The 13,341-nt window shown below is 38.7% G+C and overlaps 1 protein-coding gene across 1 annotated transcript in view; it reads right to left on the bottom strand.

Annotated features, from left to right (window-relative positions):
• LOC137152805 (uncharacterized) overlaps positions 1-13,341 on the bottom strand; it is a 110,220-nt gene that overhangs the window by 78,781 nt on the left and 18,098 nt on the right. The window contains exons 10-19 of the mRNA XM_067547772.1: positions 12,757-12,928; positions 11,858-11,916; positions 11,095-11,205; positions 10,810-10,985; positions 9,307-9,426; positions 8,117-8,255; positions 5,585-5,675; positions 4,554-4,693; positions 2,417-2,536; positions 1,040-1,241 (exon numbers count right to left, since the gene is read on the bottom strand). Coding sequence (XP_067403873.1) covers positions 1,040-1,241; positions 2,417-2,536; positions 4,554-4,693; positions 5,585-5,675; positions 8,117-8,255; positions 9,307-9,426; positions 10,810-10,985; positions 11,095-11,205; positions 11,858-11,916; positions 12,757-12,928 — 1,330 coding nt within the window. The remainder of the gene's footprint in view (positions 1-1,039; positions 1,242-2,416; positions 2,537-4,553; positions 4,694-5,584; positions 5,676-8,116; positions 8,256-9,306; positions 9,427-10,809; positions 10,986-11,094; positions 11,206-11,857; positions 11,917-12,756; positions 12,929-13,341) is intronic.

The raw sequence follows: 13,341 nt of genomic DNA, 5'->3' as shown, positions 1-13,341 counted from the left end.
CACCTCCAATTAGCTCTAATTGTAATAAACAATGAGCAGGTTGAAAAATTTTTTGACAATTAGATTTACTGCTGGAAAAGAGAGTTTAATTGGAAACAATTTTTCTTTGCAGAAAAATGTTGTTTAATTTCTTTTTTTACTTTGACAGAACATTTCCACACAAAATTAAACAAGAAGATTTCATTTCATTTCAGTTTTTGAAAATCAAAAAAGATTCTAAATTTTGGACTTTTTGTTTTTAACTTTTCCCTTTTTTCCATTTCTGCTGTGGAATGCAACAGGATGAACAGGGGTTTTTTTTTCTGTCTCTTTTTTCTCTTTTTCCATTCTAACTTTTCATAGCTTCCTTAAAACTTTGGAAAAGTTGCAGAGTTTTCCAGTGTTGGAGAAGTTTTGAAAATGTACAGATTAGGAAAAAGAAAACAAGAAACGGTAAAATGTTGAGAGACCAGACAAACATTCATTCATTCTATTGCATTCATTGACAAGGTAGGAAAAGGAAAAAAATATGAAAGTAGAAAACCAATAATTTAATATTTTAAAACATTTTCTTATATTAAGATTAAGATGAAATGAAAATTTTGATCCTTTTAGTTTTGATGTTTTCCCACCAAAAAAATAAAAATATTTCAAAACGATTTTTTTAAAAAAAAGAACATAGGTTGTTCAACCAGCACCAATAACCAGATGAATCATTTAATTGTGTACTTCACGCAGCACAAGAAACTCCTGGCAATAAATTACTATTCAGATGGGGATGCATGGTTAGGAAAGCTTTTGTCTAGCTGGAGTTGCCAAGGTAGGATTTTTCTAGAACAGCAGCAAATCAGCTTTCTAGGTCATGAACCACTCAGAGAAAATATGCAATTTAAAAACAAACCCTGTTGTGATTGGATTATTTCCAAATGTTCTGGGAACATTTGAGATGAGGGGCAAGTGACTCTCCAAAGTTCCACAGTTCTCTTCACAGACTCCTGTGCTGTGAACATGCTCCTGCAGACTGATTTCACCTAAATAAGTCAGAAATACTGGCACTTACATGGACCTAAAGGTTTTATCTTCATGCTTTAGCTTTAAGAAGCGAATTCTTGCCATGGTGCAGACTTGCTGTCTCCAGAGGGCTATGCCACTTACAGTCGCCTTTCCTGTGTCTGAGAGTGACAGGAGACCTTGTTCCATTTCATCAGCAGAGAAGGTCTCTCTTTCCTCGTCTGCCTGCGCCTCACCGAAAACGCCATAATCTGCAGGGAGTTTTCAAAGTTCGTAGTTCAATTTAACCCCTTGACAAGGTTTTGTTTTATATGGAGCAAAAACTGAAACAAGAATGTACAAAATTATCAATGACTGAGCAGTGCTACACGGCATGCTAAACATAACTCTTTTCTAGTTTGCTACCAGGGAAGAAATTTCAGTTATGATGGGCTCTTTGGGGCATATTAAGTAAAAGAAAACACTTCAGGACCTTGAAGTGATGTACAGAACATCCATCTCCCATCCACAGTTCTGTGTCCAGACATATCTTCCAGTCTTCTAACCTTGAGGCTTCTTTTCCATAAGTATACACTTTCTAATCTGCTTTAATAAAAGGAGCCCTGAAGATTAAAGTATTAAGTAGAATTTTTCAGGTATAAATAGACCCCCCCCCCCAGGTATCATGGAGAACTCGCTAAAAGGGAATCTTCATCATTAATGGAAACCTGTGTCTTCATAACATAGAATTCATAAGGAGCACTTTGTGGAAAAGCACCTGGATTCACTGTATTAATGAAAAACAGACAGACAAAGGACTGGAGACACGTATAAAACAAGAAACAAAGGTGCAAATAACTTGGTGTGTTTGAGTCTCAGAGTCACTAAGAACAAATACATACTGGGCTCTGGTTCGCATCTTGTTCTATACGTTTGACTCTGCCCCACTGAAGTCAATGGGAGTTTTGCCCTTAGCTTCATTGGGAGTAGGGTCAGGCTTTAAGTGCCTAATGTTTTAAACTCCTCACCAGTTTTATTAGGCACAGTTAAAGTATAAGTGCAATAAACTATTGTTGAGTGGAAGACAGAAAGAACTAATACATTTCCTGAAACTTCTAAAAATCAAATGCCTGCCTCTTTGTTGTTGTATCATATGAAATAATTACAAAGGCGCTTACCTCATCATCCATTTGATGTTTGATAGCAAGTCAGGAATAAAAAACAGTCCTCTTTCTGTGTTCTACATACTTGGATTTCCTATGGGATTTTACCCATGTTTAAAAACACAGTTGTATTGTAACTATTCAAAGCAATTTTAGTCAGTCAGTTCTATCTCTGAGGATGACCAAAAAGGTAAGGATTCATACTGAGCAGAAAAAGAGCCTCAGATTAATTTTAAAACAATTTCCCCTGGCTGAAAACTGCCTGATTGGTTCCAGCATTTTACCTTCGTGATCAATTGCTGCTTCACTCTCCAGCTTCAGGAAGACATCTTCCAGGGTTGTCATGCTAATGCCATAATTAATAATCCCCTGGTCAGAGCGGCTGTCTAGACCACAGAATAGATCTGCATGACAGAAGGAACACATGTACCTTGAAGACATAAGAAAATTAAAATTCATCTGAGCTAAATTGTGCTCTCAGGTACACAAAAGTAGCTCCAGATAATTCCTGATGCATGCTGGTGTACCTGAAAGCAGAATTAAACCCTAATCCTAAAGCAACTATTAAAATGGTGGCTTTACAGACTTTTCCAGGTCTCTATTTTTAGTTAGTCTTCATGTTCGATAATATGCTGCTTGATTGTCTAGCGCTTAAACTGAAGTTTTACTGGAATACATATGTTCAATATAAAAATACCAGCTTCCAATTTTGACTATCTATGTTAAAATTTTTCAAACCCCTTTGAACATTCTCTCATGTCACCTCTGATGCATGGGAGGAGTTACCGGCAATGATCTGCAAAGGCAACTCACTGTCCTCTTACAAATGCATCCATAGAACTCTTAGCTACCATGATGACTGCAAAGAACACAGCAAGGTTTAGACAGCTGATTCACTGGGACCACTGCCTTTCGCACTGACCAGTATCATTTCATTATTTTCTAGTGTTTTCCTCATTCGTTTGTTTAACTTACCAGTTGTCTAAAGACTACACTTAAACTGCAAGCTCTTGGAGGCAGGGATTGTCCCTATTATATGTCTGTACAGTACCTAGCACAATAGGACTCTGGCCTCCTGCCACTAGTATAAACAAGTGGAGTTCTCTAAAGCGCCTTTAAAAAAACTCCCCTAACATGGTTTCTGTTGGATTTTCTGCTTTCAGCAGAAATTTCCATATTTTCATAATAAAACAAAAAGCCTACTGTCTGAAAACTGAAAAGTTTTCAGTTGAAAACAAAAAATATTTACATTAAAAAATACCACTCACGGTAGCTCCTGGAAGTTGTAATTCAGTGGCCTCATGTCCCTTCTCTGCTATGGGTTGGACTTCATCTCCCATGATGCACTGCCTCCTTCTCCGAGATGGTGGCACATCACGAGAGATGTAGTCCAATAGTCCCATCCTATAGAAGTGAATGGGTGCATGAACTACATATGTGAACTACAACTCCCATGAGGCAAAGCCATCAGCATTTTCAAATTTAAACATTTTGGGGGTTGATTTCACAACCGAAAAATGAAATTTTCCATTGAAAACATAAAATGCAACTTTTAAAATTTTCCATTAAATTTTTTGTGGGGAAACTCCCCCAGTGTCCTCCACCCCCCAATATCAATGTTTTTTTTAACATGTTCTGAGCTTAATAGGACTATTCATCTGAACGAGTGCTGGCAGGTGTAGGACCATCCTTCAAGACGCACAAAACAATGGCAGATGTTAACATTTTCTAGCCTAATAAAATAAATTGTAAAGTCAAAATTAAATATTCCAAAAACATATTTTTCCTTTTGTATCTCTTTAGGAATCATACCTCTCCATTGCATTTTCTTTTTAAAAACTGGTTGGAGTGACACAATCAAACCAGATCCAAGCCTTTTAGTCTTCCCCAATATTTTTCAAATTTCGACCTTTTGTGCATTTTCAGGCTCTGGCTAGGGCTGGATCCATAAATGCCACGCGTAAGACTGGTCTTACAGTATTTCCACCCAGTTGGAAACACAAAGGTAGTAAAACTCTTATGCAAAAGCATGTACACCAAATTTTGGCCCTTTGCAGACTCAAAGAAAAATCAAAATTTAAATAACTAAACTGAAACTAAAGTCTGATTGCTTTCAGTTTCCTGCATCATTACCCTGCATTTAACAGAAAACCAAACCAAAACCAGTATTTGTGTGAGATTTGTACAATCTTTTACATACTGTACCATGAATGGAAGAAAAGCACGTATTTTGATCTTAAATATACACATAGCTAAAATCTTGGAAAAAATTCTTTATGTAATAGTTCCATATCTCTAGGTTACCTTCCTGATGGAATTCAGAAGTCAGATACAACATCTCTCAACATTAATTAAGAAGGCAGAAAAAAAAGAAGTTATCCTTTGCATGGTGGATTCTGGATTATTTAAGCATATAATTACCTGGAAATTTATCCACATTTTCTAAGGGCAGCGTATAACTCAGTTCAGTTTCACTCTGTCTTGTGAATGTGGCATCAGGGATGTACTTTCTGACCAGGGATGATATGCTCTCAGAGTCACAAAACTCATTGACATGCATCCTGTTCATATTAAGAAGACGAAGGCTTACATTTTAACAAGAACAATGTATCTATCATTATGAAGTCATATACCAAGAGAGCCAAATCCAGCAGTCCTTATTCAGGGATAACATCCAATCCCTGCAGATCTTATTTAGACAAAACTTCAGGGGAAATTTTGTCTAAGTAAGGATTGAAGGATTTGTTACCAACTCACTGTACCTCATGTGTTTGCTAATGTAATAGAATAGGTGGTTAGGAATAACCAATTGATTTAACAATAACTACAGGAAGAGTTTGGCAAAAAAAAAAAAAAGTGTCTTACAAAGGCCCCAATCCTGCAAGACGCTTAGGGACCTCAATGTCTCCTGAAAGGAACTGAGGGTACTGAGTATCTTATAGGTGATGCCCAGAATTTGAGGATCAGGCCCAAAAGAAAGATGGCTTTTAGGATGGAGCGCCCGTGGAGCCAACAGCTTTAGTACTTGGGGAAGTGAATCACATCCACTTGATGGAATGTTACATTACTAGGATTCAAGGAATTCAACACAATAAGAAGAAAAACATTTAATTGGCTGTTAGCGGAGTCTGAATTCCCAAGGCGGTACATCAGATGAAAGGTGCTTTCAAATGACAGTGCCTTAAAAATAAAATTAGCCACAAAAATACATTTAGTTTTCATAACTGGAACCACAGATACTGTATGTTGCAGGTTGAGGGAATATTTTGACACAGTCTCCTCAATATATTTTGAAGTTTTTATACTCATTCCAATTAAACTACATTAGGAAGCATTTTACATTTAAACTCCCAGAGATGTTGCTTGCTAGGAATAAAATAACATTTCTCCTGCTACTGTGATGCAAATTTAGAAATATGAGGAATGTTTGCAAATAAAATAAATTGAAATACCTTAAGTGATATCCAATCCCCCATTTTTTCTTCAAAAACAGAGAAGATCCAACACACTTTATTCTCCCATGTGAGATAAAAGCTTTCCGGTCTAAGGAGAGAGAAAAACAAAAGAAACTTGCTGGAATGAATTCTTCTTGAGTCATTAATAAAATTAAGAATCTAAAGCAAGGCATCTAATAAACGGATTATAGAATGATTATTAAATAACTGGTTACAAGACATGGAATGCTAATTCAAGAAAGAATGGGCATGCAGAGGTTAGAGGTGAAGTGAATCATTTAGGGAGGATTACTGGCAGAAGTGGGGTTTTAAAGAGGAATTAAGACAGAGAGGTTGAATGGTCGACATATAGGAAACTATTGCAAGAGTAGGAGCTATAGGATAAAACACAGAATGCCAAGGGTGAAATGGACAAAGGAAAAGGACAATAAAAGGACATAAAAAGCAACCCGATCCTGACAGAACAAGTGGTGCAAAACCTGGAGATGTATGTCCACTGCTATGATGAGGATCCCCTCCCCCAACACGCCTTTCAAGATCCCTGGGCTCTACACGTGCCCATCACAATACCTGGTGGAACTCATGCAGTGCATTTAATGCCCCCAGACAATCACTACGCTCTCGAATGAACTCTCATAGAAAAACGATGAAAGACAAAAATACCCTGTCACTGGGGGGCGAACACTTTTCACAAAGCTATCCCTCCCTGCCTGACCTTCCCCAGCGGAAACCTGCACAACACCTTCCAAAGCTGAGCCTGGGAACTTCAATTCACAACTGTGCTGGACACTGAAAACCATGGATTTATCAGAGACACTAGTTTTATGGCCCCATTGCAATTCGTAACACACCCGCTGCCTACTCATCCTCCATTGTCCGGTCACTGCAGAGGTGTTCATTGCCTGCTTCATTTTAAGTGGCCTCCCACCGCATGTGTAACAATCTGTGTCACTTTGTCTTTAGCTTGGACACACTGGTTACCTTCTCCAGACCAGAGGAAGAGCTCTGAGAAGCTCAAAAGCTTGTCCCTTCTACAAGCAGAAGTTGGTCCAATCAAGGATATTACCTCATCTACCTTGTCTCTCACAAAGGACATAAGCAGTGAATGGTTACAATCAGGTTGTGGTGAGAGCAGGTAAAGGAGGTTGCGATGGGTGAGGATTAACAGAGATGTGAAAGTAATAAAATAATCTCTGCCCCCAGATTAAGAGTAAGAGAAAAGAAGGCAGCTAATGTCAGGAATTAAAAGGGGGAAATTATTTGGTTCAAATGGTAGGACAGCAAGATGAGCTAGAAAGCAATTGCTTTAGTATATGTTGCTCATCCATTTGCAGGACGTGACTGGTGCTTCAGTATAGCAGTAAAGCCTACACATCTGTGACCAGTGGACTATTAAAATCGTATATTTTAATTTTTTAAAAAGACACACACATCTCTCCAGGATAAACAGTCAATATCAGACGGACATAGAATCAGAGAATCACAGGACTGGAAGGAACTTCACAAGGTCATCTATTCCAGTCCCCTGCACTTACGGCAGGACTAGGTATTATCTAGACCATCCCTGACAGGTGTTTATCTAACCTGCTCTTAAAAATCTCGTGTGATGGAGATTCCACAACCTCCCTAAGCAATTTATTTCAGTGATTAACCACCCTGACAGTTAGGAAGATTTTCCTAATGTCCAACCTTAACCACCTTTGCTGCAATTTAAGCCCATTGCATCTTGTCCTATCCTTCAAGGTTAAGGAGAACAATTTTTCCCCTCCTCCTCCTTGTAACAACCTTTATGTACTTGAAAACTGCTATCATGCCCCCCTCCTCCCCAGTCTTCTCTTTGCCAGACTAAACAAACATTTTTTCAGTCTTGCCTCATAGGTCGTGTTTTCTAGACTTTTAATCATTTTTGTTGCTCGTCTCTGGACTTTCTCCAATTTGTCCACATCTTACCTGAAATGTGGCACCCAGAACTGGACACAATACTCCAGTTGAGGCCTAATCAGCATGGGATAGAGCAGAAGAATTACTTCTCGTGTCTCACTTACAACACTCCTGCTAATACATCCCAGAATTACGTTTGCTTTTTTTGCAACATTGTAACTCTGTTGACTCATATTTAGCTTTTGATCCACTATAACCCTCCGATCCTTCTCTGCAGCACTCTTTCCTAAGGAGACATTTCCCATTTTGTGTATGTATTCACTCTATATGAGTAAAGCAGATCCGATTTACGGTGAACTTGGATATACTGAAACCCAATTTACCAGTGAAGCATAAAGTTCTGAATTGATTCAGTGCAGTCCGATGAGTTTTTCTTCCTCTGAAAGGGCCAACCTGAGTCAAAACTTCTATCAAAGGCAATGAGGAGGAAATCCTGATACCATTGAAGTAAATGGGAATTTTGCCATTGAGTACCCCAAGATTTCACACTAAGAGGTTAGACTGAGCAAGGATTCCACATATTGGTCTATTCTAAAAGAAAACTCTGTTTATATAATCTTATTATCTAATGAGATAATCTGGTCTCACCAGCAAGGATATCAGCTTCATCCATGAACTGGGTACTGAACAGAGTCACTCGACCAGCTCTACGTTCTTTCAGTAGGGTCCACACATGGTGTCTGGAACGGGGATCCAATCCAGCAGTTGGCTCATCTAATATCAAAACCTGCAAACAGGAATGAAATCAGACCTTCACTGTGTTGCCGACATTCATGATTTTACTGCAAGTCTTGTGATAATTGATGTTTCTCTTTCAGCCCCAGCTGCTGGAGTCAAGAGAGTTCATGAAAGTCTCAGTTATCATGTTTTAACAAAGTTTGCATCCCTCTTGGTGGCAGGAACATGATGAAAAACATGACCTGAGTGCACCTTATTGACTCAAAAACCAGAACCCACCATTTAAAAAAAAAAAAATCTCATAATTTTTATGCAAAATTCATGATTTTTGGGACCTGACTCGAGCTTTTCAAACACTTGGGGTTGGCTATACTGCTTTCAGATCCAATTACAATGAATATAGTACAATGAATACAGGCGATATTAATCACAGAATGCCAATCTACAGACTTGTCTTCATGGAAAATTAATCTGAATTAACTAAACGTATGAATTTGAAGTGGATTAGTTAAACCACACTAAATTCATGTGTGGTCATTGTTATTCAGAACTGAAGTGGCTTTAATTCACTTTAGAAGTGAATTAAACTAAACTTAATTAAAGCCACTTCAATTTTGAATGACAACATCCACACAGAGATTTAATATGGTTTAATTCACATTTTTAGTTAATTCAGATTAATTTTCCTGGATGTGTCTGTGGAGACAAGCTCTATGTCTGTATTTTTACTGGTTTTCCTAGTTTTTTATTTATTATTCTTTTTGTTTGAGCTAAACATGGTATTGATGAAGCCTCAATCTTTCTTTTGTTTGTTAAATAGATTTCAGTCAATATTCTGGAATCATAGGTATTTTCCAATCTTTTTCCTTGGACACATCATATTGTTTAAGATGATGCTTATAAATTCGTGGCAGGAAAATGTACTTTGTATGGTCTCAATCTTGCAAAGACTTACTCACGCATCTAACCTGGTGCACTATGAGGAGTCCTGTTGACGTTAATAGGAGTTAAAGTGCTCACAGAGATAAGCATGTGCATAAGTCTTTGCTGACTCAGGGACTGTGTGTTTAAGTACACATACTACACAGGCCCCCCTTTACCTGTGGATCTCCTAACATGGCTATAGCAAGGGATAATGTTCTTTTTTGTCCACCACTCAGTTTATTCGCTTGGGTGTCCTGAATGCTGATAATATCCAATTGTTTCAAAACTTTTTGCACCTGGAAAACGACAGGAAAACAAATGTCAAAGAAGCAGTATGTTTAGGCTTTTGGGTGCCATTAGTCCCAAAATATAAACCTGTCAGTAACAATTTCACATAACTATACTGGTTACACAACCACATGTGCTTCTGACACTTGGTGCTGGAAGCTTTTTCATTAGAAGTCCATGATGCAGCAAGAGAAAAGAATTGTAGTGAGATCTTTATTAAGCATGCACGCAAGCCAATGTTACATGCTAGAGGCCTGGCCAGGCTTGCCCTCCTGAGGTCCAGGTGTCATGTTCAACTAGATCACTTCCGAAACCTCCAATTCCACTCATACTGCACCAACTATGTGGATTCAGATGTCAGACAAGAGTACAAGTTCTCAGATTTAAAACCTGGCTATTTCACAGCTGCATTACATTCAGAATTAGAATGGTATCTCAGCTCTCACTGAAAAATGAATGGAGATGTGACGGTATTAAGATAATCTCTACCTCCAGATTACTACCATGGCACTATAATGGAGTGCAGTAAGAAAAGTGGTCTGGCCACCGTTGGAAGGCAGGATACTGGGCTAGATGGACCATTGGTCTGACCCAGTCTGGCCGTTCTTATGTTCTCCATGGTTGGGTAAAACTAAAAGGTTACACAGACTGTTAGGGTATGTCTAGAAAGTAACAAAAACGCTGTGGCAGCGAGCCTCAGAACCCTGGTCAACTGATTTGGGCTTGTGGTCCTCGTGCTGCGGGGCTAAAAATAAAAGCGTAGACATTTGGGTTCAGCTGGGAGCCCAGGATCTGAAACCCAGCAAGAAAGGAGGGTCTGGGAGCCCAGGCTCGATCCTGAACCTCAGCCTCTACGCAATTATTTCTACAGTTGACCTGGGTTCTGAAATACTGCCACGGGTATTTTTTGCGGTGCAGATATATCCTTAGGGCCAAATTTCTATTGGTATTTAGGATCTTAATGAAGCAAATAGGACCAGCTGGGATTTTCAAAAGCACCCACGCACCCATCTGCATATGTCCATGTCCAATTATCTTTAAAAATCTGGCACTAAGCTCTTTTTGTTTTGTGTTTGCACAGAGACTAGCACAGTGGGTCCTGGTCCACGGTGCTGCTAGAAGCTAATGAAAAACAAATGAATAATAATGAATATTCTCTCCTCTACGTGAGACTCTGCAGGTACCCCCATTTTCATAGAAACACACACTTGTGATAGTCTTACATGTAATGAGCTAGATCCTCTGCCAGCATAAACTGAATTTACAAATATCATTGAACCTCCCCTGACACACACAGGATCTTATTCTCAGACAAATTTTATAACAACTTGCATGAGAAAATGACGTGATGCTGTGAAGAAGACGTTCTTTCCAAGTGAACTCACTCTTACCTCATGCTCTACCTCAATGGACCGAATCCCTTTGATTTCAGCAAAAACGCGCAAATTTTCTTTCACTGTTAAAACTTCAAACTGAACGTTGAATTGTGGACAAACCCCTAATATCGCTCTCATTTCTTCCAGATCCTCCATTTCCGATAATCTGTACTTGTATATAGTTGCAGAACCTGTATGCATGATCAAACAAAAATTGATGCAGAGTCCTTTGTTCTTTCACCCAAGAATACTTGAAATCAAGCACATTCTTCCTTTCAGTTTAGTAGTGTATCGTCATACCATCTGATGGCTGGGAAAGTCCACCGAGGATGTTTAGTAGTGTAGTTTTTCCAGCTCCACTATGACCAAGCAATGCAGTGATCTGGCCTTCATAAATATTTAAGAACAAACCTAGTATAAAAATAGGATTATGTTAGGATTAAAGTTTGTGAAGTAAATTAAATTCTACCTGCCTCTCTCTTTGTGCCCATCACCAAAGTATGGTATCCAGGTGCCAAACATGACAACTAAAGAAATATGATTTCTGTCTAAGCACTGACAAGCAAAGTCAGAAATACAAAACCCATAACGTGGGTTAGATTTTCAGTAATCAAGTCCAAATTTGCAAGAAGTTTTTCATTATATTAGACAGACATATAACAACTTTTAAAAATATCTTATATTGTTTTATTCTGCTGCTACAATGCTCATTCCCTTTTATTCTTAGTAAAGATAGAAATACAATCACAGGCTAATCATCAGGGGCATGAATCATATTTTGGGATAGTCTTTCAAGCAGTCATGGAGGATACAAATTTACTTCTTTACTTCTTCCACCTTTTGATTTCAACACTTTTTACAGCTATTTTTTTTCTTCTTCTTTAACAGGGATTAAATGTTGCTAAGACAACATTCGCAATGTCCCTAAATTTACATTTTAATAAGCCTTTTAAAGCATGGATAAGCAGAATTAATGTATATTTACCAGCCCTAAAATGTCAGAATTGATTGGGTTCATTTTTGGTTAAAATCAAAACAAAAAGGTTTAAGAAACTTTTCTTACCTCTCAAAGCTTCTATTTTCTTGTCCTTTGTTTTATATGTTTTTTTAATGTTGTTGAGTCTAAAGGAGGTGCAAAGCAAGTTATCATTAGGACTGGATTCCAATAATTGAGTAAATATTTAGGGATCTGACTCTCCACTGCCTTGCACCTTAATAAATAATAATACCTCGCTCGTATATAATGCTTTGCATCAGTGGATCTCATAGAACTTTATAAAAGAGGTAAGTATCATTATCCCCATTTTACAGATGGGGAAACTGAGGCACAGGGAGGCATAGTAACTCCCCAAGGTCAGTCAGCAAGTAGCAAAACTGGGAATAGAACGAAGGTCTCTAAAGCCCCCATCCAGTGCTCTCTCCATTAGACCCTACTGCCTTCCGAGTCATTTATACCTGTGCCAGCTAGTGCAGACCTCATCTGGTGGCCTTTTACAATCCCCTTTTCACAAGAGTCAATGTCTACACAGAGTGGAAGATCAATCCCTTCATGTACGGGGGTTGAATGTGTTACAACAGATTGTCCTTTTACCTTTCAAGGCTTTGGGGGATCAAATCTGAAGTAGGTTGCAGGTACTGAGTTTGGGCTCCCTTGCTGTAGTCATTTTTGGACAAAGTTAGCATCACAAAACCAATTGACAATCTGGCTCAGTTCATGTATGACTGGCCTGATTTGGTGCCTAATGTCATCTGCATTGTAATAGCCTTGACCGAATTCTGTACTTTGACTTTGCGGAATGACGTATTCTTGCAAAACCCCCACATATGGGAAAGCTGAGTAGACTAACATAAAGCCAATTTAATCCCTTAGAGCAAGGATAACAATAGCAGCAGGCGAGCGGTGTAATCCTCCAACACAATATGTCAGCTATCGGTTACTTCTTATACACAGTTGTGTGTTACCTGATGGCTTCCTTCCCATCAAATTCTGCAGGCACTGGTTCCATGCTGTCATTGAAGATACGTTCATGGTTTTGATCAGTTTCAAGTCTCTTACCAGCATAACTTCTCCTGCTTTTGCACCAGTATGATGGCTTCAGGCAGAACAAAGGAGGATATTTCATACCATATTTGTCTAATTGGGAATAAAGATAACGAATCTTTAGTTTATCGAGCCATAGACTAAAGCCTAATTCACATCATTATAACGCTTTTCAGATAAAAAAATGTACAGGTATTTAGGTTTCTAAAGATACAGATGGGCATCTTGCGAGATTTTCAAATGTGCCTTGGCCCTTAACTCCTTTAAAAATCTTGTTATGCACCTAACCGCATCTTCAGGCACCGAAATACCTTTAAACATCTGACTCGCAGTTGACTTCAGTACTGGGCAAATCCATCCCTTTCCTCTACGGCCACAAAAGACCTATTGTCAGAAGAACCGGTATAGTTCACGGCACAACAGCAGAGCTAGGTGTGGTGAACCACACAGGGCGTTCACACGCCTGTGTGTTACCGAATCCAGCTCTGTGCATAACAGCACATAGG

This window comes from Emydura macquarii, unplaced genomic scaffold, assembly GCF_026122565.2.
Source record: "Emydura macquarii macquarii isolate MOO-44397 ecotype Brisbane River unplaced genomic scaffold, CSIRO-AGI_Emac_v2 contig_1230, whole genome shotgun sequence".
Classification (NCBI taxonomy): domain Eukaryota; kingdom Metazoa; phylum Chordata; order Testudines; family Chelidae; genus Emydura; species Emydura macquarii.
The sequence above is the reverse complement of the archived record's forward strand: the minus strand, read 5'-3'. Positions and strand labels throughout refer to the sequence as shown.